The sequence below is a fragment of the Cydia pomonella genome, chromosome 23 (genome assembly GCF_033807575.1).
Source record: "Cydia pomonella isolate Wapato2018A chromosome 23, ilCydPomo1, whole genome shotgun sequence".
In the NCBI taxonomy this organism is placed as follows: Eukaryota; Metazoa; Arthropoda; class Insecta; order Lepidoptera; family Tortricidae; genus Cydia; species Cydia pomonella.
This window is the reverse complement of record NC_084725.1, coordinates 157,372-179,036: the sequence shown is the minus strand read 5'-3', so window position 1 is coordinate 179,036 and position 21,665 is coordinate 157,372. Positions and strand designations below refer to the sequence as shown.

Sequence of the window (21,665 nt, the reverse complement as noted above, 5' to 3'; positions counted from 1 at the left end):
TAAAAAAAAAACTACTTACTAGATCTCGTTCGAACCAATTTTCGGTGGAAGTTTGCATGGCAATGTATATCATATATTTTTTTTAGATTTTTCATTCTGTTATTTTAGAAGTTACAGGGGGGGGGGACACACTTTTTTTCACTTTGGAAGGTTCTCTCGCGCAAACTATTCAGTTTAGAAAAAAATGATATTAGAAACATTAATATCATTTTTGAAGACCTATCCATAGATACCCCACACGTATGGGTATGATGAAAAAAAAATTTTTTTTTTAATTTCATGACGTATTAAAAAAAAACTACTTACTAGATCTCGTTCAAACCAATTTTCGGTGGAAGTTTACATAGCAATGTATATCATATATTTTTTTTAGATTTTTCATTCTGTTATTTTAGAAGTTACGGGGGGGGGACACACATTTTACCACTTTGGAAGTGTCTCTCGCGCAAACTATTAATTTTAGAAAAAAATGATATCAGAAACCTCAATATCATTTTTGAAGACCTATCCATAGATACCCCACACGTATGGGTTTGATGAAAAAAGATTTTTTGAGTTTCAGTTCTAAGTATGGGGAACCCCCAAAATTTATTGTTTTTTTTCTATTTTTTTGTAAACATCCTAATGCGGTTCATAGAATACATCTACTTACTAAGTTTGAACAGTATAGCTCGTATAGTTTCGGAAAAAAGTGGCTGTGACAGAATCGGACAGACAGACGGACATGACGAATCTATAAGGGTTCCGTTTTTTGCCATTTGGCTACGGAACCCTAAAAAGGTATAACTCCCTAGGGAACAAAATAGGCCTTTATTCTTCAGCACACCTGCATGAAATAAGATCTTTTTCGAGCAAGTGTGATGAAAAGAAGGTATCTGATTGCTAATAATATATATGGAAACGGAGCCTTCTTAAATTGGTCGAGTAGATTTTACAATGTAGTGGAGGGGTGGCAGGCAGTATGACAGATGCAAGACTTTTACAAACCGATTTAACAATTAAAATTTGATTATTATGAATGTTTCTTCTTTTTCCTCGCAAGTGTGTTGAAAAACGTCGTATGAAACGCGTGTGCATTGGTCATTACACACATCGGCTTTCTTACAATATCGCTTCGTGTGTGATGCCCAACTTAGCAAAGTGTAACAGCAAAATCAAATTAACTGAGGTTCTTCAAAAAAGGAGTGTACAGATTTTTAAAGGGTCGGCAACGCGCATGTAACACCTCTGCAGTTCTCTCTGGAGTTGCAGGCGTCCATAGGCCACGGTGATTGCTTACCATCAGGCGGGCCGTGTGCTTGCTTGCCACCGTCGTGGTTTTAAAAAAAAACTATAAAATCAATAAATAAATATCTTTCTATGCGCTACAGCACCATGAAGATGAACCCAAGACGATTTCGACCAGTATTTGACAATACGCTAAGAAGCACTTACAACCCTTATTACCGCGCATTAAAGTGCACTTTCGTTCAATCCAGCCGCATTATATTTTGTAGTTCTACATCGCGCTATCAAAGTTTTTATTTCATTTTGGATAGATACAATTATTAAATATAATGCTAATGGGTCAACCGCATTCGAGGGGAGCCAGTGCTGTCAAACTGGTCTATCTTGACAGACATTCAGACGTACTCTCAGAGTAAACAACAATTGAGGTGGATATACATTGATGTCAGATATGATGGAAAAGGTCTTCGGACTTCGTTACCTCGAAAGTGGTATCTTATACCCTGCGGTTAGAGCGCGACCCACTTTTTGTTTTTTTTCCAAAGAAAGAACTTAAAGTAGGCAAGTTAATGAAAAACTTATTTTTAATACAGTTGCTCAAAAAGTGCTACTTTACGTAGCTGTTTAGCGTGCAGAAAGTTGGATTTCGCGACTAGTGCTTTTTACTTTTCCACTTGTTCCAATTCATGACTAATTATTGATGATTATTAATGTTAGTTTCCTTTAAAAGTCGTAATCAACATAAAAACCTACTGTTAATGTAAAAATAATAAATATAAGCATATTTCATATTTTATTACTTACCTCTTTATCATTATAACACGTTTATTTTTTAACATTGAATATTGAAAATCCGTTCTTAATAAGTTGTCTGAATGGAACGGAATAGCTGCCGAAACGCCTGTCAGAGCAGAGGCGTTTTTCTTACTGCAAGAATATTTTAAGTTTCCAAAGGCAACATTCGATATTGTTTTTATACAATTTAAAATAATATACGATACACAAATAATCGTAAATAATGATACGAGTACTTGGAAAAGGTCTTCGGACTTCGTTACCTCGAAAGTGGTATCTTATACCCTGCGGTTAGAGCGCGACCCACTTTTTGTTTTTTTTCCAAAGAAAGAACTTAAAGTAGGCAAGTTAATGAAAAACTTATTTTTAATACAGTTGCTCAAAAAGTGCTACTTTACGTAGCTGTTTAGCGTGCAGAAAGTTGGATTTCGCGACTAGTGCTTTTTACTTTTCCACTTGTTCCAATTCATGACTAATTATTGATGATTATTAATGTTAGTTTCCTTTAAAAGTCGTAATCAACATAAAAACCTACTGTTAATGTAAAAATAATAAATATAAGCATATTTCATATTTTATTACTTACCTCTTTATCATTATAACACGTTTATTTTTTAACATTGAATATTGAAAATCCGTTCTTAATAAGTTGTCTGAATGGAACGGAATAGCTGCCGAAACGCCTGTCAGAGCAGAGGCGTTTTTCTTACTGCAAGAATATTTTAAGTTTCCAAAGGCAACATTCGATATTGTTTTTATACAATTTAAAATAATATACGATACACAAATAATCGTAAATAATGATACGAGTACTTAGTATAATATTTTATATTTACAATTGTTTCTGTCTTAAATAGAACATGCATAAAAAAAGTACTTGTTGTTTTTCTTATTTTTTCGCTACAGTATTAAAAAACATCGTTCGATACACGTGCATTCTTCACTCGTCGCGAGTCTTTAGATATCTCGGTACTCGTGAAGTAATGACATACTTTCCGCACTAGCATCGAAATGTACTATTACAGTACATATGGTGCTACTTTTCCGCACTAGGGCGTAAATTAGCACATTATGTATATAACTATCTCGAAACTTTAAATAAGCTATATGTACTGTTAAACTTTGTTCGATACACGTGCTAATAGGTAATTCGCAGCTCGTGTGCTACCCAACCTAACCTAACTTCGGTTTTGAGAAGAGATTACAGATATATATTATAGATTGTCATACATTCACCCGACATACCTATGTATAACTGTGTCTAATTAGGAACAGCGTAGTTCAGAATACTACCTATCTTCAGCATATGACACAAATAAAACCCCCGCAAAAAGGTCGGAAGACCCACACATAATAAATATACACCGTGTAATATCACTAATTATAAAATCGGCCAAGTGCGAGTCGGACTCGCACAGGAGGGGTTCCGTATCATTATCTATACAAACGGTCACCCATCCAAGTACTGACCCCGCCCGACGTTGCTTAACTTCGGTGATTTGATGAGAACCTCGAGATTAGAAAGAAATATTTATTTTATTCTGTTTTTAGTATTTGTTGTTATAGCGGCAACAGAAATACATAATCCGTAGAAATTTCAACTGGCTAACTATCACAGTTCATGAGATATAGCCTGGTGACAGACGGACGGACGGACTGACGGACGGACAGCGCAGTCTCAGTGATAGGGCCCCGTTTGACCCTTTGGGTACGGAACCCTAAAAATAAACAACATTATTGGTTACATCGTTTTAAAATCAACCTTATAACAACCGTTTAGAGGTTACTATTGAGATTGACTCTTATAGAAGATACGACTTTGCGATCGTTAATAAGTATAGTCACCGTTGAACTATATTCAAATCCTATCAAAAATTATTAATTTAATTCAACTCTATTGATGACGTCTCAAAGTATAAAATCGAATGGCAAGTTAATACATTGAAAGGCAAACTTGAAGGCGGTCTGAATCCTTTTTGCGTAATATTTTCCATTTTCCCCTCACGTCATTAATAACCCGATTGCAGTTTCCTTGTGATAAACTAGTGTTTCTTCATATGGAATTAAATGTAATTCTATTTTTATTTCGTTAGTAATAAAGGTTTTTAGTTTATTTTCTTTTTATTGTAAAACTAGATTGGAGTACAGGAGCACAAATGTCACAAATTGATCATTAATATGAGGTATTTTTGCGTGAGCTTTTCAATCTCGTACCTTACTTAGGCAACTCAGCATTATATCACGATTTTATAAAATACTATTTCACCTCCCCAGCTCGTGAAGGCGCTCCTGATGGTTTTTCCAACAAATGGTGGCGCTGTTGTCGCCTGGCTGACGGAACAGATCAACAACAAGAAATTGTTGATTCCGATTCAAGCTCGTCACAGACGGAGTGATAATATTGTTAATATTCTGTAAGATCCAGACAGATATCTTAAAGTATAGCTAAACACCATACATTGTTAGTCTAGCCCCTACCTTGTGAGAGAGACGAAATATACCAAAATATAGGATGACTCAGGCTAGACCGGTCCGGGGCCGGGCCGGAGCTTCCGGCGCTTCGTTTTCCATGGAAAGCACCACGTGATCACCGATCAGCCGTCATAGAAAATGACGTATCGGACGCCTCGGCCCGGGCCCGGCCCGGTCTAGCGTGAGTCATCCTTATATCGTAATATACCGAGCTACATACCGCAAGGCAAGGTATCTTAAGATGCCTTAAATTAATTCAATTCAATAAGAAATCATAAGATACCAACATATACTGCATATGCATTCCCATTGCCAGGGAGGTTTTGGGATCATACTGAGCAACTTTTACTATGGGACCAACCCAGAAATTGCGAAATTTTTTTTACCCTCCCATAGAAAAGTGACCAGCTAAACTGTATAAAACAGCCAGAAAATTGTTTCGCGATTTCGGGTTGGTTCCATAGCAAAAGTTGCTCAGTAAAAGCCCAAAACCTCCCTGGCAACGGGAATGCACATATTTTTTGGCCACCTTGTATATTATAGCTTCGTGTGTGGACAGGACACTGTCAAATGGTACTATCGCGTGCAGCGACGGTTAAGCATTTCTTAACGAGAATCGTTTGCAGCCAAATCTTTAAGGCAGCACACCACTTTTTACCCACGACGGAACGGAGACGGTATATGCGTTTGGAGTGAGAGGATGTTTGTGCAAACCAATGTTGCCATTTTTCTCAAAGACTACTAGTCCGATTTTGATGCGGTTTTCAGTGATGGTTTCAATTGGTGCATGTTTTTAGATAGGTGTTACGGTGACAACTCACCAGAGGGCGCTGCAGTAAACATTTATTTGTGCATCCTTTTTCAACTACCTACGTTTTAACCGTCGAGGGTTTTTTCAAAAAAATTAATTTAGTTTTTATTATGACAACTAATTAGGGTCGTGCAATAAGTACGTATAGCGTCGGTGTTGTAAGTACGTAAAATATATCGTAAGATGCCTTTTTTTATATTATCGCTCCGTCTGTGACGGGCTTAAAGGTACAAATGTATGTAACGGACTTTAATAGTTGAGCTTAACTTGAACCGCAAATGGGTCAACAATTAACGTCCTCGACCATGGCTATATCTCAGTCATCGCGCACCGCCCACCGGCGGCGCGTGGCGGAGGCACAGAGGGCCTACCGCGAACCACGTTCGACGTCTTGCCTCCCTGTCACACTTACGTACAAATGTACAAGTGCGACAGAGAGGCAACACATCGAACGTGGTTCGCGGTAGGCCCTCAGTACGCAGAACTTGAAACGAGACAAGTTCCGCATCGGAATAGGAAAACGAACGCAATCTAACTTCGCTTCTTTGCCGGCAGCTGGTATCGAACCTTTATATAAGTATAAATTATGTCATTCACGACGCGGGCATGCCTCGAAATGTCATTTTATAAAGGTTAGATTTGACATTTCTACGCGTCATCGTGAATGACACGACCTATAGGTATGACTACGCCTATTTATTTAAATAGGTATGATGTCTGCTGTCGATATTTTTTATGATAAAGGAGGCAAACGAGCAGACGAGACATATATATTTACGAGGCGATTTCTATGTCTATGTCTATATATATACCAGAGGCACAATATAAGGAAGGTGTCTTTTTAGACCCAGTGGTCCAACTTCGAACATTTTATACGGGCCTATTTCACAATGTCCAAGTAAACTCCTGAATAAGCTTAAGAATTTAGTCATCGTTAGCGTTTCATAATCTTCCAATAAGCTTAACTGGTAGATAAAGTGGTAAGTAGAATTACTTTAGCGTCAATTCAAGTTATGGCTACCTCCTGTCTCCATCATCAGATCAGCTTGATGGTACCATAATATTGCATTGTCATTGTCACCCGACTTACATATATATGCAAATTTTCAACTTCATCAGAAATCGGGAAGTGGGTCAAATTTAACTTGCAAGATTTGTCCAATACATACTAACAGGGCAAGTTAAATAAAAGCTTGTAGAAATCCGTGTATGACTAATTCTTGTCTCGTATTTATTCTAAAGAGCTATGTCGATGAACGTCTCAACGAACGAACGGCACCAATAGCGGGATCGTAGGAAGGAAGTCGCTTCCTGCTGGACGGGTTGGTCTTATCTTGTCCTATCTTATCTTATCCACATGTTACACGTGCGTTCTTTTGTGCGCATGTGAGTGACGATAAGTAAATATACTTGAGGTGTTCTCTACCAAGTTTATACCCTGTTGAAAAAGTCGTTCAGTATCGTATGTTAAGGCTTGCTGTATGTGACCTGTTTATCATCAGATGAAAAATATTCCTTCAACACCGAAGCCTTTATTATGAAGGATTTAACAAGAAAATTACCCAATTTCACCTTCCCCAAAGCAAGATGGGATATTTTGGATACTTTACCTCTGGCAGACTACAATTATAATGTCAACAACTCGATCGATATATTATTGGGTGCTGAAATTTACGCAACTATTTTGATGCATGGAATGTACAAGCATGAAAACTAATCCTTTGTTGTATGTACAAGAGACGCAATTAGGATGGATTATATGTGGGAAAGTATCGCAAAGCTTTCAATGCAATTTGGTGTTAAATAACATCGAAGACATACAGAAATTTTGGGAAATTGAAGATATCTCAGCACAAACACTCAATACCAATGAAGAAAATTAGTGTGTCAAATACTACAAAGAAACAACAACAAGGTTGGCAGACGGAAGATATCAAGTACGGATCCCTCCGAAAAAAGTCCACAGAAACTAGGTCACTCAAAAAGTAAAGCTGTGGCGCAATTCCGGCAATTGGAATACAAATTCAATAAAAATAAACATATTGACGACCGGTTGGCCTAGTGGGTAGTGACCCTGCCTACGAAGGTGATGGTCCCGGGTTCAAATCCTGGTAAGGGCATTTATTCGTGTGATGAGCATGGATATTTGTTCCTGAGTCATGGGTGTTTTCTATGTATTTAAGTATTTATAAATATTTTTATATATTATATATATCGTTGTCTAAGTACCCTCAACACAAGCCTTATTGAGCTTCCTGTGGGACTTAGTCAATTTGTGTAATAATGTCCTATAATATTTATTTATTTATTTATTGCGCAACAGTACAAGTCGTAATAGTACATCGTATCATCTAGCTGTGTGTATGGTTCCGTAGATGTTACTATTCGATCTATTCACCAACAGTCAAGCTCAGTCAAGTCAGATCAAGAACTTGCAGGTAGGTAATTTTCGTTACATTGCTGTTTAAGAGTAACTTCCTCCCGTGGACGCTCCGGTTGTGGAATGAGCTACCTGCCGTTTTCCCGAGGGTCTACGTTACGGTTCTTCAAAAAAGGAGTGTACAGATTTTTAAAGGGTCGGCAACACGCATGTAACACCTCTGGAATTGCAGGCTTCCATAAGCTACGGTGGCTGCTTACCATGAGGCGGGTTGTATGCTTCTTTGCCACCGTCGTGGAATAAAAGTTTGGTCGATCGTATCGAATATTACATGCCATTTCTCGCGCCGTGTAGATGGGTCTTAAAATGAGTTTAATTTATTTCGCTCGTATCAGAATTCTACACACGAAAGCGATAATTGTGTATGACTTGCGTTACATTGCGGCATTTGATCGATCAATTCAATTCGTTGCACCTTCTTAACCGACAATCATGTAAAATAGCAAAAAGCGTGCAAAAAAATTCAGCATCTTGCTCCAAAGCAACCCAGCTCCATAGAGCCGTTACTCCTCGCCGAAATTCAAAATTGGAACGTATTCCCCGCCCACACGGCGGTGTATGAGTATACGTGTGTGTATGTGTGTGTATGTGTGTATTATCTCGCGGTAAGTAATGAGCGCGGTGAGGCTGCGATGAGATTCAAGATGGCGCGCGAACACTTCTTAACAATCGTGCTGCCGACCCGCTAGCGTGGAGGCGGCTTTTATATCATACTGGTTATACATATAGGTACTTACATAAATTTCGTTGTCTGATTCTCTAACGCTCTCGCATATTTGAGTGATTAGAGGCAGATAAAGAAGTCACCTCCTCCCACCCCATCCCCAATACACCCAACTCTTGCTCCACGGAACGGCGCCAAGTAGATTTAGGGCGACCATGTTTCCGTTTTCCGGGCATCTTCCAGGTCAGGGCCACCTTGGATAGGTGGGTGTCAGGCTTCCTGAGGATATGCCCAATCCAATGCCATTTGCGCGTTTGGATCTCCTTATGTACGGGTGCTTGTCCGGTTATTCTCCATAAGTGAGCGTTTTTGATCCAGAATAGAATATAGAATAGAAAGTTCTTTATTATTTATCATTTTTGTTACATATAAATATGTCCGCAAAAAGGCGGTGTGTCCTTAATGTAATATGTCTTTTAAGATCTATACATTTAGTTTATGTCGTGTAGCCAATTTATGGCTCACAAGCAAGTGTTATAACCTACGTTAGTAATGTTATTACACTGTTTCATTATTTGTTAATCGAATTTTTATTTTAAAACATGTTCCCTTGAGGGTAGACTCCTTTTACTCACGTATTTATTTCTGTCTTTTTTGCTGACATAATCTATTTCGCCGATTCTGTTACTGTACATCATCGGGTTGTATTGACCGTACTTAACATATTGTGGACCAGGGTTCTCTAGTCCTGGAATGCACAAGTTATTAAGTTTGTCTAGCATGTCTCGGTGTAAGTCATGAAGTCTTAGATGCCATGGATCTTCATCCAGTAAGTCCCATAACATTTCTGTTGGTATTGAACGAGGAAAACCTCCCGCAGACTTAAGAGCCATGCGGTATTGCCTTTCAAGAGTTAAAAGGTTCGTCTTGCTTACTCGAGGGAGTAGTTGTACTATTCCATAGTCTAATATAGGCAAGAGGCATGCCTGTACTACCTTTAGTTTGGTTTCTATGTTTACTTTCGAGTAGTAGCCGATTATAGGTGCTAACATTCCTCTGACACTTCTAGCTTTTCTTACGACGCTTTTGACATGTTCGTTCATGCTTAGTCGTTTATCTAGTTGGACACCAAGGTATCGAACACAGTTTTTGTATTCAAGATGGACTCCTTTTAATTTGACTGTCGGTTTATAACAGTTTGGGTTTCGTACACTACGTACTCTTTTATTAGTGAACATTATGCACTCTGTTTTATCAACGTTGCAACGTAGTCCCCAACGTTCGTAATAATCGACTATTTGATTGGCAGCCCATGTAGCACGTCGTGTAGCTTGATCCGGTCGAAGTGCTGAATTTAAAATACACAAATCGTCGGCATACTGTGAAAGCATCTGCCCGGCTATATTTGACTTCGGTATATCATGCACATACAGATTAAATATTAGAGGCCCCAGGATGGACCCTTGAGGTACTCCGTGAGGGACTTCTACTTCATCTCCAATTGTTGTTCGAAACTTTCCATGCACCTTTCGATTCAACAGATAGTTTTCAATCATTTTGATGATATTATTGCTGATATCCTTTTCTATTAGTTTGAATGTAAGGCCTTTGTGGTTTATTGAGTCAAAAGCCTTACTCAAGTCTGTCGATATCATAGCAACGCTATGCCCTTCTTCTAAAGCATCTGAAATATATTTAGATGTGCGTAGAATCTGTGTTCCCGTGCCTCGTTTATGCATGAAACCATGTTGGTAATTCGGAACTAAATGTTGACATGCCTTCAGAATGCGGCTATATAATATTTTTTCGCAAACCTTACCCATGACATTTAGTAAAGTAATGGGTCTATAAGATTTAGCATCCTTGTAATTTTTCCCAGCTTTATGTAGAAAAATACATTCGCCCAATTTCCACCTCCTTGGATAGTAACCGGTTATTAGGACGTAGTTTATAACTTTAGTCAAAGCCCAATAAAATGCAGGACCCGCTAACTTTAATGCATCTACTTTGATGTGGCCTGGCCCAGGCGCTTTTTTGTTTTTAAAACAGTAAATAGCTTTTTTTACTTCTAAAACATTACATTCTTCAAGTGGTTGATACGGTGTGTATTGCTCATTACCTTCGTCTATTTTTTGTATGGGGGATTCCTTCACTAATGCTGCATCGACATGTTTATCTATCGTGTCTTTTTCAGTGTTACAGCTTTCAAGTTGGGGGAGTTTTTGTGGTGGGTTTTTCAAAGATTTTTGAATTCTCCACATTTTTGTTCTGTTGTCTTTAGTGTTTTCTATTATTTTTGTCCACGTAGTTTCTCTATAGTCTTGTAATGCTTTTTGAAGTTGTTTTTTAGCGTTATTGTAGTTGATTCTAGCTTGCAAATGCCCACCAGTCCTCTTTATATTTCGTTTAGCAGCGTTGCGTTCCTTGATCATGTCTTGTATTTCCAATGGCAGTAATTCTTTTTTATCCTGAATCTTTTTTGGTACGACAATATCCAGAGCCATGTTGATTGTTTTTTCAAGATTTTCTATATACAATTCGCATTGTTCGTCAGTCTGTAGCTGCACACTTGGATCGATGTTATTTTCAATTAGCTCAATGTATTGTTTGGCTAGACCTTCATCTTCATATAGGAGTCGCATGTTTCTAGTTTCATTTTGTTCTTCCTCCATGTCAATATCCATACAGAAAAGCCAGGGCAGATGATCTGAAGATACTGATTCGAGATGTTTACAATGTACGTTTGAATGTCTTGCTTCGCCAGTAATTAGAGCTACGTCCAGTATACCGTTTCCTGCATGGCATGGTCTTGAAGGTAAACCTGTATGTCTTAATTTACATAGGCCATCATCGATACGTTTTTGCACTTCGAGTCCAGCACCGACAGTTCTAGTGTGATTCAACTGTATCATTCGGAGATTTAAGTCTCCGATGTTAACTGCATCGCTGCTTTTGAGAAGATCTTCTACCTCTTCTCGAATATTTCTATATCCTGTTATGGGTATATATATGCCTCTTACTATGATAGATTCTCCCGTCTCAAAGTTTGTCGTCAGTTTAACAGCCACCCCTTCGATTTTTCTATCGTTGTTGCTATGCCCCGGTATTACCTCAATTTGACTCCATCGCAGTCCTTTTTTAGGGTTCCGTAGCCAAATGGCATAAAACGGAACCCTTATAGTTTCGCCATGTCCGTCTGTCTGTCTGTCTGTCTGTCTGTCTGTCTGTCTGTCTGTCTGTCTGTCCGAGGCTTTGCTCCGTGGTCGTTAGTGCTAGAAAGCTGAAATTTGGCATGGATATATAAATCAATAAAGCCGACAAAGTCGTACAATAAAATCTAAAAATTTAATTTTTTTTTGGGTACCTCCCCTACACGTAAAGTGGGGGTGAATTTTTTTTTTCGCTTCAACCCTAGAGTGTGGGGTATCGTTGGAAAGGTCTTTCAAAACTAATAGGGGTTTTCAAGAAACATTTTTTGATAAAGTGAATATATTCGGAGATAATCGCTCCGAAAGAAAAAAAAAATGTGTCCCCCCCCCCCTCTAACTTTTGAACCATAGGTCCAAAAAATATGAAAAAAATCGTGGAAGTAGAGCTTAAGAAAGACATTAAATGAAAACTATAGCGGACATGATCAGTTTAGCTGTTTTTGAGTTATCGCAAAAAGTTTTCCCTTCATAGTAAAAAGACTTACTTTAATTAGGTACGGATTATGCAAATTTGCCTATTTGTTTAACTCGGGTGAAAGGTACCATTTACTACACTTTAAGCTCCAGTTTAGCTTATTGTGACGGGAGAGTAACTACGGAACCCTACACTGAGCGTGGCCCGACATGCTCTTGGCCGGTTTTTAAATATACAGCTGTTCCAAGATGAACTTTTCTCATATCATATAGTTTGTCATAGCCGTTTATGTTATATTTCAGTACCCCTAGTGTAACCTTGATCGACATCATAACGTGACGAACGCGTTTGCGTTAAGTGTCATTTTGTATAGGATTTTGAGTTTCCAAAACGTCCCGCTTGGCGCGCTCTTTCGAAATTCAATACAAAATGAGACTAAACGCAAACGCGTACGTCACGTTTGGAAATCGAATTTATTTACACTAGGGGTACTGTTTTTCGAAGTCAACCTTACATTCGTTTAGCACTATTATGATTAGATTAGATTAGATTTATTTATTTCTTAAAGAAAAAGACACAGTATTTTACACAAAAGGATAAAACAAAGGCTTTCACTAAAAGATCGTCAACTTAACATTAAAACAAAAAATATAAAATTAATAAATAAAGAAATGTCACGACAAAAAAGAAAATGTCAATGTATACATAGCTAGGGACAACCCCTAAAGATCGCAGTCGACTTTTGGTTTGTAGATGTATAATGCATGGATACATAGTAGTAAGTAAGTAAATATTCTTTAATGCACCACAAAGAAAACAAAGTAAAGAAAGGTAGCAACAGGCGGTCTTATCGCTGTAAGCGATCTCTTCCAGACAACCTTAGGGTAGCAGGATATAAAGAACAGTAAGTTTTTAGAACAGGTAGTGCACGAATGAATTAGAGGAATACGAAAATTACACATACATTAAGCAGACAGTACATACAGTACATTTACAATTTAAATAAACATATAAACATAACAATACATACCTATATTAAAATAAATAAATATTAGATACATATCTAAATATACATACATATAACACAGCGGCACATTAAGAAAGAGAAAAGTAATGATTTTTCAGTAGGGTTTTAAAGCTTTGAAGAGTTTTCGCACACCTAATATCTAAGGGCAGGCTGTGTGTGTGTAACAGTGGCGGATCGTTCAAAGAACTCGATTCCCACCGGCTTGTCTAATTTCAGCCAGTAGAGTACTTTCACGATCGGTTCATGGAGAAAAGGAAAGCAAAATTAGCTCCGGGTTCCCCACGAATATTTGTGACGCGCCGCCGCTAGTGTGTAATTACCCTTTGAGGGAAATATTCTAATTGTTTCACGGTAATATTTTATTGTTAATGTTTAATTGTAAGTATTCTTGTTTGCCTGCCATAAGCTCAGACTTTTTAACTACATTAAACTATCAAGAAAACAAAAGCCTTTTCCCCACCACGAACCCCGCTCTCGAAGTTATAATATCGTTGGTACTTTCGCGGGGGGAGGGGGGAGAACTTATTTACATAATTATACATACTGCTACATTAGTTCGCGTCTTACGCTGTCTCCCGCCGAATTTGATACTTTATATATTATACGTGCTTATATTTGTAACGTCTTGTGGTGTTACACAAGTATGGGGGAGGGCGTAAAATCAATACAAAATTAGGTCAAAAGGAATACTATAATTAAAAATTACCTTTTCACCTCAGCAGCTCGAACAAGCCTAGTTTCGTCACTCCAGGGAGTGAGACAAGCTTTCGTCACAATGATGATGCCTTCCATTCATGAATGTAAATAAATGTGGTTAACTTTACTTGATGTCGAATTTTTTTAACCTTTAATATGTTCTCACTACTGAGGTGAAAAGTTGTATGTGTCACATGAGAGCAAAGTTATTTTACATCTCGTATTTTTGAGTCCCTCGCTACTGTCAAGATTCTAACTTAGAGTCACTGGCATCGCTCGTGATTCAATTATAGAATCTTTCGCTTACTCGGGACTCAAAATCATCACTCGCAAGAAAAACTAACTTTCCTCTCTTGTTGCACAAATAACTATGAAAGCCTTACTATAATACGTCTGTGATATCTGGGAGACCGAGCTTTGTTCAGAAAACATATAAAAACTCAAAAATACTCGTTTCCCGAGATAAAACCTAGATAGATCATCTCTTCGCCCCGGAAAACCCCCGTACAGCAAATTTCATCGAAATCTTTAGAGCCGTTTCCGAGATCCCCGAAATATATAAATATATATACAAGAATTGCTCGGATAAAGGTATAAGATACACCTTAGATTATAACTAGAGTTAGACCAAGCTAAGTTGGCAGCAATTTTGATAGCCCAGACTGTGAAAGTGTTATTTAAACATCATAATTTGATTGACGTTTGATGTTTATATTTTATACATTTGACGTGCCAGTCTGTTTTGTACAGAAAATTACAGACAAGGCGTCTCCAGTTCTTAAATCTTCGAAGGTCCATACAATGCATATGACCATTGGCCGAGGTTTTAGACAGAGAGGAAAGCTGTTAAAGGCGACTCCAGTTGTTAAATCCTCCAAGACACAAAACAGTAGAAAATTAAAAACGACATCACCTCAAACTATAGAATATACCACCGTTTTGTAGCTTCTATCTATTACCAGACTTTTTGCACTTGTCATTTTGTGTGACATGTTTATTAGAATGACTAAAACAAATGTCAGTAATGGTATGGAACATCTTCGTAAATCTGGGCTGAATTGAATAATCTATATACTTAGCTCAAAACCTGAATATATAAATACACCTTAAAGATAACATTGCAACGCACGTGCAATTGTATGTATATGTATATTTATCCTTGTTTATCCATATATATGTATATAATTTATGTACTCATAGTCATAAGGTATAATGAAACATACTATAGTATTTATTTAGAAATTTCATTTCGCTTAAAATTTACGGATTTTTTTTTTGTTTAATTCTCACTGCACCCACCTTGAAGTTTCTCTGTTTCGCCTTATGGTTGACAGGTAAAGAATGCCTATTGGCATTAAGTCCGCCTGTTGTACTCTTTTTTGTGTGCAATAATGTTTTAAATAAATAAAATAAATAACATTGGTGGGCTTGCTACAATTTCGGTAAGTATGTACTGGAATAGTAGAAAGCACAAAATTTGGCTCAAGGGTTTGATACTATTAATATCATCAGACCAAAATCTGTTTCGTAAAGAACTTAGAAAAGTATCAATTATGATACACAAAAGAAAAACCGAGTTAACTATCCACTTCTGAGTATTTTGAATCCTCTTCTAAATTTTATAATCATTCTTTCACGTCTCAGGCTATCCGACTATGGAATTCTCTGCCGATAGATTTAAGGCGCGCTCAATCTCCTAATTCTTTCAAGAGACTCATTAAACTTCACTTTTTACCTGCTCCGTAATACTTTTATCTGCTTCCTTTTCCATACTTATGGCTGGCATTTATTATATATATATATATATAATATGTATTTTAATATATGTATGTATATGTATTTATATATCTTTTTTATTTATATTTGTATATGATAATTATATTGCTTAGTTTTGTGTTTATTCTGTGCTAGACTTCTTTTATTGCATCTGGAACACCTACTGTCATAACATTTTTTTTTTTTTTTTTTTTTAATTCCGCTACCTAAAGGTTGTCTGGAAGAGATCGCTTTTTAGCGATAAGACCGCCTGTTGTTTACCTCTTCTTTATGTGTTGTATTATTTGTACTGTTTCTGTATTGAGGTGTGCAATAAAGTATATTTGTATTGTATTGTATTGTATTTTGAGAAGTATTATTAACGACCAAATAAGCAAATCAACCAAACACCAAAAAGTTCTAATTTACATCATTTGAAGACCATAAATTTCGACATAATATATAGTTCCACTTCCACTTTTCCAAAATCGCTTTCCGGGAGCAAATGGACGAAAAACATTTTAAATAAAATCGGCAGAGAGCATGTTAGGCCATGCTCAGTGTAGGATTTCATAGTTACTATTCTGTCAGAACAGGCTAAACGGGGGCTGTTAGTAAGTACGAGTATCATGTACCTTCGCAGGGCTTTGTACGCCTTATTACTAAGTTGAGAAAACTTCTTGCAATAACTCAAAAACGGCTGGAGCGATGTTCGCTATAGTTTTCATTAAAAGTATCTATTAAGCTATTGTTTTCCGATTTTTTTGGACCTATGGTTCAAAAGTTAGAGGAGAGGGACACATTTTTTTTTTCGGAGTGATTATTTACACAAATAATTGCCCTTACCGGGATTTGAACCCAGGACCATCGGCTTTATAGGCATGATCACTACCCACTAGGCCAGACCGGTAAATCATTATGTTCGTAAGCATTTGGTGGAATGTGCCTATTCCAGACACGATGGACAAGTCCAGCAACACCGACAGGGTGGTAGAGCGTCCAGACCCCGATGACCTTCAAGCCTTCCTGCCCTGGGCCTGCGCCCAGCTCCAACTGCCCAAGGATGTCGTCATCATCAGGAACCTGCAGAGTGAGTATCGCCATCCTTCCACCCGACCCAGGCTCAAGCTTTCCATGCCCTGGGCCTGCGCACAGCTCCAACTGCCCAAGGACGTGGCGCAGTGAGAATCCCTAAGCACTGGAGCGGGGCGAGGCAGCGGAGCGGTGAGCGAGATAAAAATACACCTATAGAATTGCTATCTCCGCTTCTCTCACCGCTTCGTTGCCTCGCTCTACTCCAGTGGACAGGTAGCCTAAAAGGTGCGTTTTCTGAACTGGAGGTCGTGTCTTCGAACCTAGGTTAATTACAAGTACAGGATGGGCAAATAAGAGTGATACACTTTGTTTCTAAATTTTAATTATATTTTAAGTGCGAAGTTTATTAAATATTTTTGCATAAAAAATTCAGGGTTGGCAATTGTGTACGGAAGATAATTTCTGCCAAATGATTTTGTTGAATGATTTTCTCAAATGTTTGTGTTGTTTAAAACATATGTTTTCTCAATTAATTTCGAGAAAAAGTGACAGTGATTGGAACGCAAATTCCCCAAATTGTGCAGCTCTTGACTTATTTCTGTGGGGCTATCTAAAATCACGTATCTATTTGCCAACCCTGAATAATATATTTTTCAACACACTTGCTCAAAACGACGTTTTTATTCCACCGATTTTTGCTTCATAATCCTAGATATTAAACACGTGTGCTTTTTCGGTATATTATAACACTCGTGCTTTTTCATTATATTATCCGACTGGCATAACAAGGTAACTGGTTGCTAATAATATGCATGGAAACGGAGCCTTTCTGAATTTGGTCGAGTAATACATTTTTTTAAACCATTTATTAGGTTTCAAATGTTAGTTCATAGAGGTTTTATCACACCAAACATAATTTATAGATTAAATAAATTAATACATCTCGTAAATTAATACATTAATGAATAAACATAACATTTTATCGATTTGATCTCCATCCGTCGAATAGAAATAGGAAAATATTAGCTTTTTACATTTTTTTAATTGGCTGGTTGTAGATTTCGTTCGCGCCTTTGCCTTGCGCGCGCATTGGAATCGTGCGTAAAAAAATAAATAACGCGCCAGCCTTTTTCCGTATTTGTCATAAAATTGGATTAGTTTTGCATGTTTTAGTTTATATATTGACGAAAATGTCATTTTCAAGCAATGAAAATGAACAACACATGAAATTGACGCTGCCAGTAATACTAATAGAGGCAAGAACCGAGAATGATAGCCTTTTACCATCAAAATCGGGTGAAAAATAATTGGCGGCATATGAAACGTTTATTCAATGGAAAATCAGCAAAAACGTCCAGTCTTTCTTGGAAAACGTACTATGCTGTTTCTATGTACAATAAAGTATATACATACATACATACATACATACATACATACATACATAAAACGTGTTGGTAGCTTACTTTAATGAACTGGCGAATAAGTGCCTACAAGCCCAGCACGCTTTGGTGCAATTATTCGATGTTAAAACTGTAAGCCACCATTTTGAAAATTGAACTTTTACTGTTTTGACAAAAAAAATCGAATTTATAAGTTTTGTTTTTGCCTCGCAAGTGTGAAAAACGTCGTATGAAACGCGTGTGCTATGGTCATTACACACATCGGCTTTCTTATTGCGCGCTCGCTTACAGCTCGCGCGCACAATATCGCCTCGTGTGTAATAACCAACTTAGCACACTTGTATCATAATGTACTATTAACATCAATACTTAATAATCTTTGAACTTAATATAGTTAAAACTTAAAAACAAAATGTATATCTTTTATTTGCCCAACCTGTGTAAGGTTTACAAATTGTTAGGCAAATAATGTGTAATATGGTACGAAATACCACTAACTCTGCGTATAATTAAAAATATACATACATATGTGTGAAATCTCCACTCTGCTTCCCTTACCTCTTACCTTTTAGATTTAGATTTATTTCTTTCATAATATTAAATAAGTAATCTATTTAAAGAGCATTCTCTACCATCCAACCATCACTGCCAGGCTAAACAGATTCGGGCTTTTTATTTTATTTTTTTGTGCTAAAACTATAAACATCTGCATAACATGATGTTTTAGAAAAGTGTCAGTTTCCTAACACTTAAAATCACTGTTTTACAGACGAATATGTAAGCGCGGTGACCACCGACCGCGGCAAAGCCAAGGGCAAGTCCAAGCCGCGGGTGCCGTCCGTCGTGGATGACCAGGAGAAGGAGGGCTCCAGCGTCAGCCAGGAGGAAACCGACCTCATCCGCATTCACGCCGTCTACGACTACGCCGACAACCTCGTCAGCCTCCGCTTCGACAAGAACACTAACCTACCCCGCATGCTCATGCAGATCCTCGGCCTCGTCATCAAGTTCCAAATCTACCTCACCAGTCTCACCATCAACCAAGGCTTGAACAAATACGTCCTCTATGAGATCGTCAACTTCCTTCCCAAATCCAGAATCACTGATATCACCTTAGACAACTGCTTTTTAAGCGAAGGTACTTACTTTACGCTTCTTGAAAACGCTTCTGCTTTAAGAAATTTATCTTTATCCAGATGCAGAATTAATGATCAGGTTGTAGCTTTGATAGCAGCTCAATTATATCATCCGAAACCTGGATCTGTTACTCTTGTTGTTCTCAATCTCTCCAGCAATAGGATCACAGATGTCGGTGCGCGAAGTATTAGAGAAGCATTGAAGATGAATATAAAACTAGCGTATTTAAATCTAGCTGACAATTTCATTACTGACGAAGGAGCAGCGGCCATCTTTAACATTCTATCAGAATTTCCATTAATACCACAAGAAGTTATGAATATGAAAAGTAGGCATATAGATTATTTACGAAACAAGCAAGCTGCGGTAATACAGATAGCGAAAGATTTACGAGTAACGGATATGATTAAAGGTAAAGGAAAGTCGACGCCGCGTTTAAAACCGAAAGGAAAAGACGATATAGGTAGTGAAAAGAGCGCTTGTTACTCTGACGCGTATTTCTATGAGAAGGCTAAAGCCATGGCGGATAGTCTGACGCCTTTTAAAGATCCGTACAGTTCTGAGAACGTTACTTATAGGGACGGTGTTACTTATTGTTTGGGGAACAACACTTTATGTCTACTGAACTTGTCGTACAACAGCTTGTCTTACCCGAGCGTGGTGAAGCTGCTGGAGGTACTGGTGTATCAGAGAGACATGGACAGGAAGCCGAGAGGACTGCTGAACTGCAGGGTGGAGGGGAACCAGCTGCCCCTAGGATGTAAGGAGATGGTTCAGATCGAGGAGATGCTGGAGTACGCACTCTCGGGCCCGGGCAAGCGGAGCACGGCCCCGATTAAGAAGAAAGGGAAATGAATGTATAAAAGGAGAGTAATGGAGATTATTACAGTCGTAAACAGCAGATTGCGATGTATTCAGCCACACATTCTGTGATAACCTTGCTCTAGGAACGATGCTATCAAGCTTAGAAGCAAAAAATAGTACCTTAGGTGAGACCTAGTGCCCAATGCAGTAATTTTTCGAGTTTTAAAATTATTCTAAACCTTGTACTGGATTATCAAAAGTTGCCGCTTGACCTCGCTAGCTAGCACTTAACGGATTCATAATGTTACATATATCGCCATCTCCTTTATCTCTATAACATATAACGTACTCGTATATAAGTAATGTGTGTGTGTGTGTGTGTGTGTGTGTGTGTGATTCGTGTTATTATTGTATATAAATTACTAAAGTTAGTTTATTTTTTAAATTATTTTAGTTTCATTAATTAAATTAATTATAGAGGGAAGTGCCTATAATTAATCAATACTAGTTTATGGAGAATCTTTAAAATATTCAATTTTGATTAATTAAAGTTTGAGATAAACAGTTTTGCTTTTTATTGCAAAGGTACTGTGTGGTTATATTTAATTTCCCGTGTAATTTATTAAAAGTTAAAAGTATTTATAATCATTGTATTCACTATTACCTGCAACCTGTAAAGCAATTATTAAAATCGTAAAAATAACATATTACTTGCTTTTTGCAGTTCACGTGCTAATGGTAGGATGTAAAAACTGTGTACATGTATATGGTCATGACTGTACATTGCCCAGACGGGCTTTGTATCTCAGAGTTAATGCAAGAATAGCTTTGCGATCCTAACGAAACAACGGTACATTTTCTATGAAATTCCATTTCGGGAGAAAACGGTGTCCATTAACTAAATTTTAACAAATCACTTTGATTTTGATGTCGATCGCTTCAGCATAACATATTTTAGGTTCATAGGTTTCGCTTTTTTTTTTGTATTGCAAATTTTGAAAAAAATGAACGCGTATAAGTAAAGCTATTTTTTCATTGTGTCAATAAAATACAATAGAATCACGGAGAATGGAAAATATTTAGAAGTGGAAAAACACAACTTTTGGTGTGGACGAGTACGTGGTTATAATTCCTTTTAATCCGTTCGACGGAAACCTCGATTAAAGCCAATCTCAAATTTTTTACCAAAAAATTGCCTCGTCCTTTTTTACCAAGACCAAGAAGCCGATTCAATTGTACATTTTGACATCAAAATGATATCTGAATGATGCCCTTTAGTTAGCAAATAATAGGTACAACAAAATAAATAGCAATGCCAGTTCGTTATTTATACTTCTTTATCAATGTCATCACATCAACAAAAATATCTAAGAGATCGAGCTTTGCTCAGAAAACATATAAAATCTCAAAAATACGCGTTTTCCCAGAGATCGATTATTAACGCCATAAGTATACAAATGTTGCTAATACCTGTAATTTCATAAAACGCCAAAATATACTAATGTTAAAATACCAATAGCAGTGATAGCAGACTATTTCCGCAATAAATCGTTATAAATTCCAAACTGTTCCATTTTCAAAATACCATTCGAATTAGAAGACGTTAAGCAGCCAGTAAAAGTGTCAGCGGTCGTAAACCTTTCCCGGCAGCGGCAGGGCGCGGCGGTGGCGCTGGCGCGTCGATACGTGCGGAAGCCATCTTAAAATATAAGTGCCCCCGCCTCCCTCGTCCTTAGACATCGCTTTTTCAATCTAAAGCGCACCAACCTTCGGTTTGG

At 37.6% G+C, this 21,665-nt stretch overlaps 1 protein-coding gene across 1 annotated transcript; it reads left to right on the top strand.

Moving 5' to 3' along the window:
- The first annotated feature begins 15,886 nt into the window (after nucleotides 1-15,886).
- LOC133530679 (uncharacterized) lies at nucleotides 15,887-20,198 on the top strand. Its single transcript, XM_061868698.1, has 3 exons — nucleotides 15,887-16,692; nucleotides 18,408-18,418; nucleotides 18,716-20,198. Exons 1-3 carry the CDS (start codon nucleotides 16,430-16,432, stop codon nucleotides 19,936-19,938), a joined length of 1,497 nt encoding a protein of 498 aa, XP_061724682.1. The 5' UTR covers nucleotides 15,887-16,429; the 3' UTR covers nucleotides 19,939-20,198.
- Nucleotides 20,199-21,665: the final 1,467 nt, after the last annotated feature.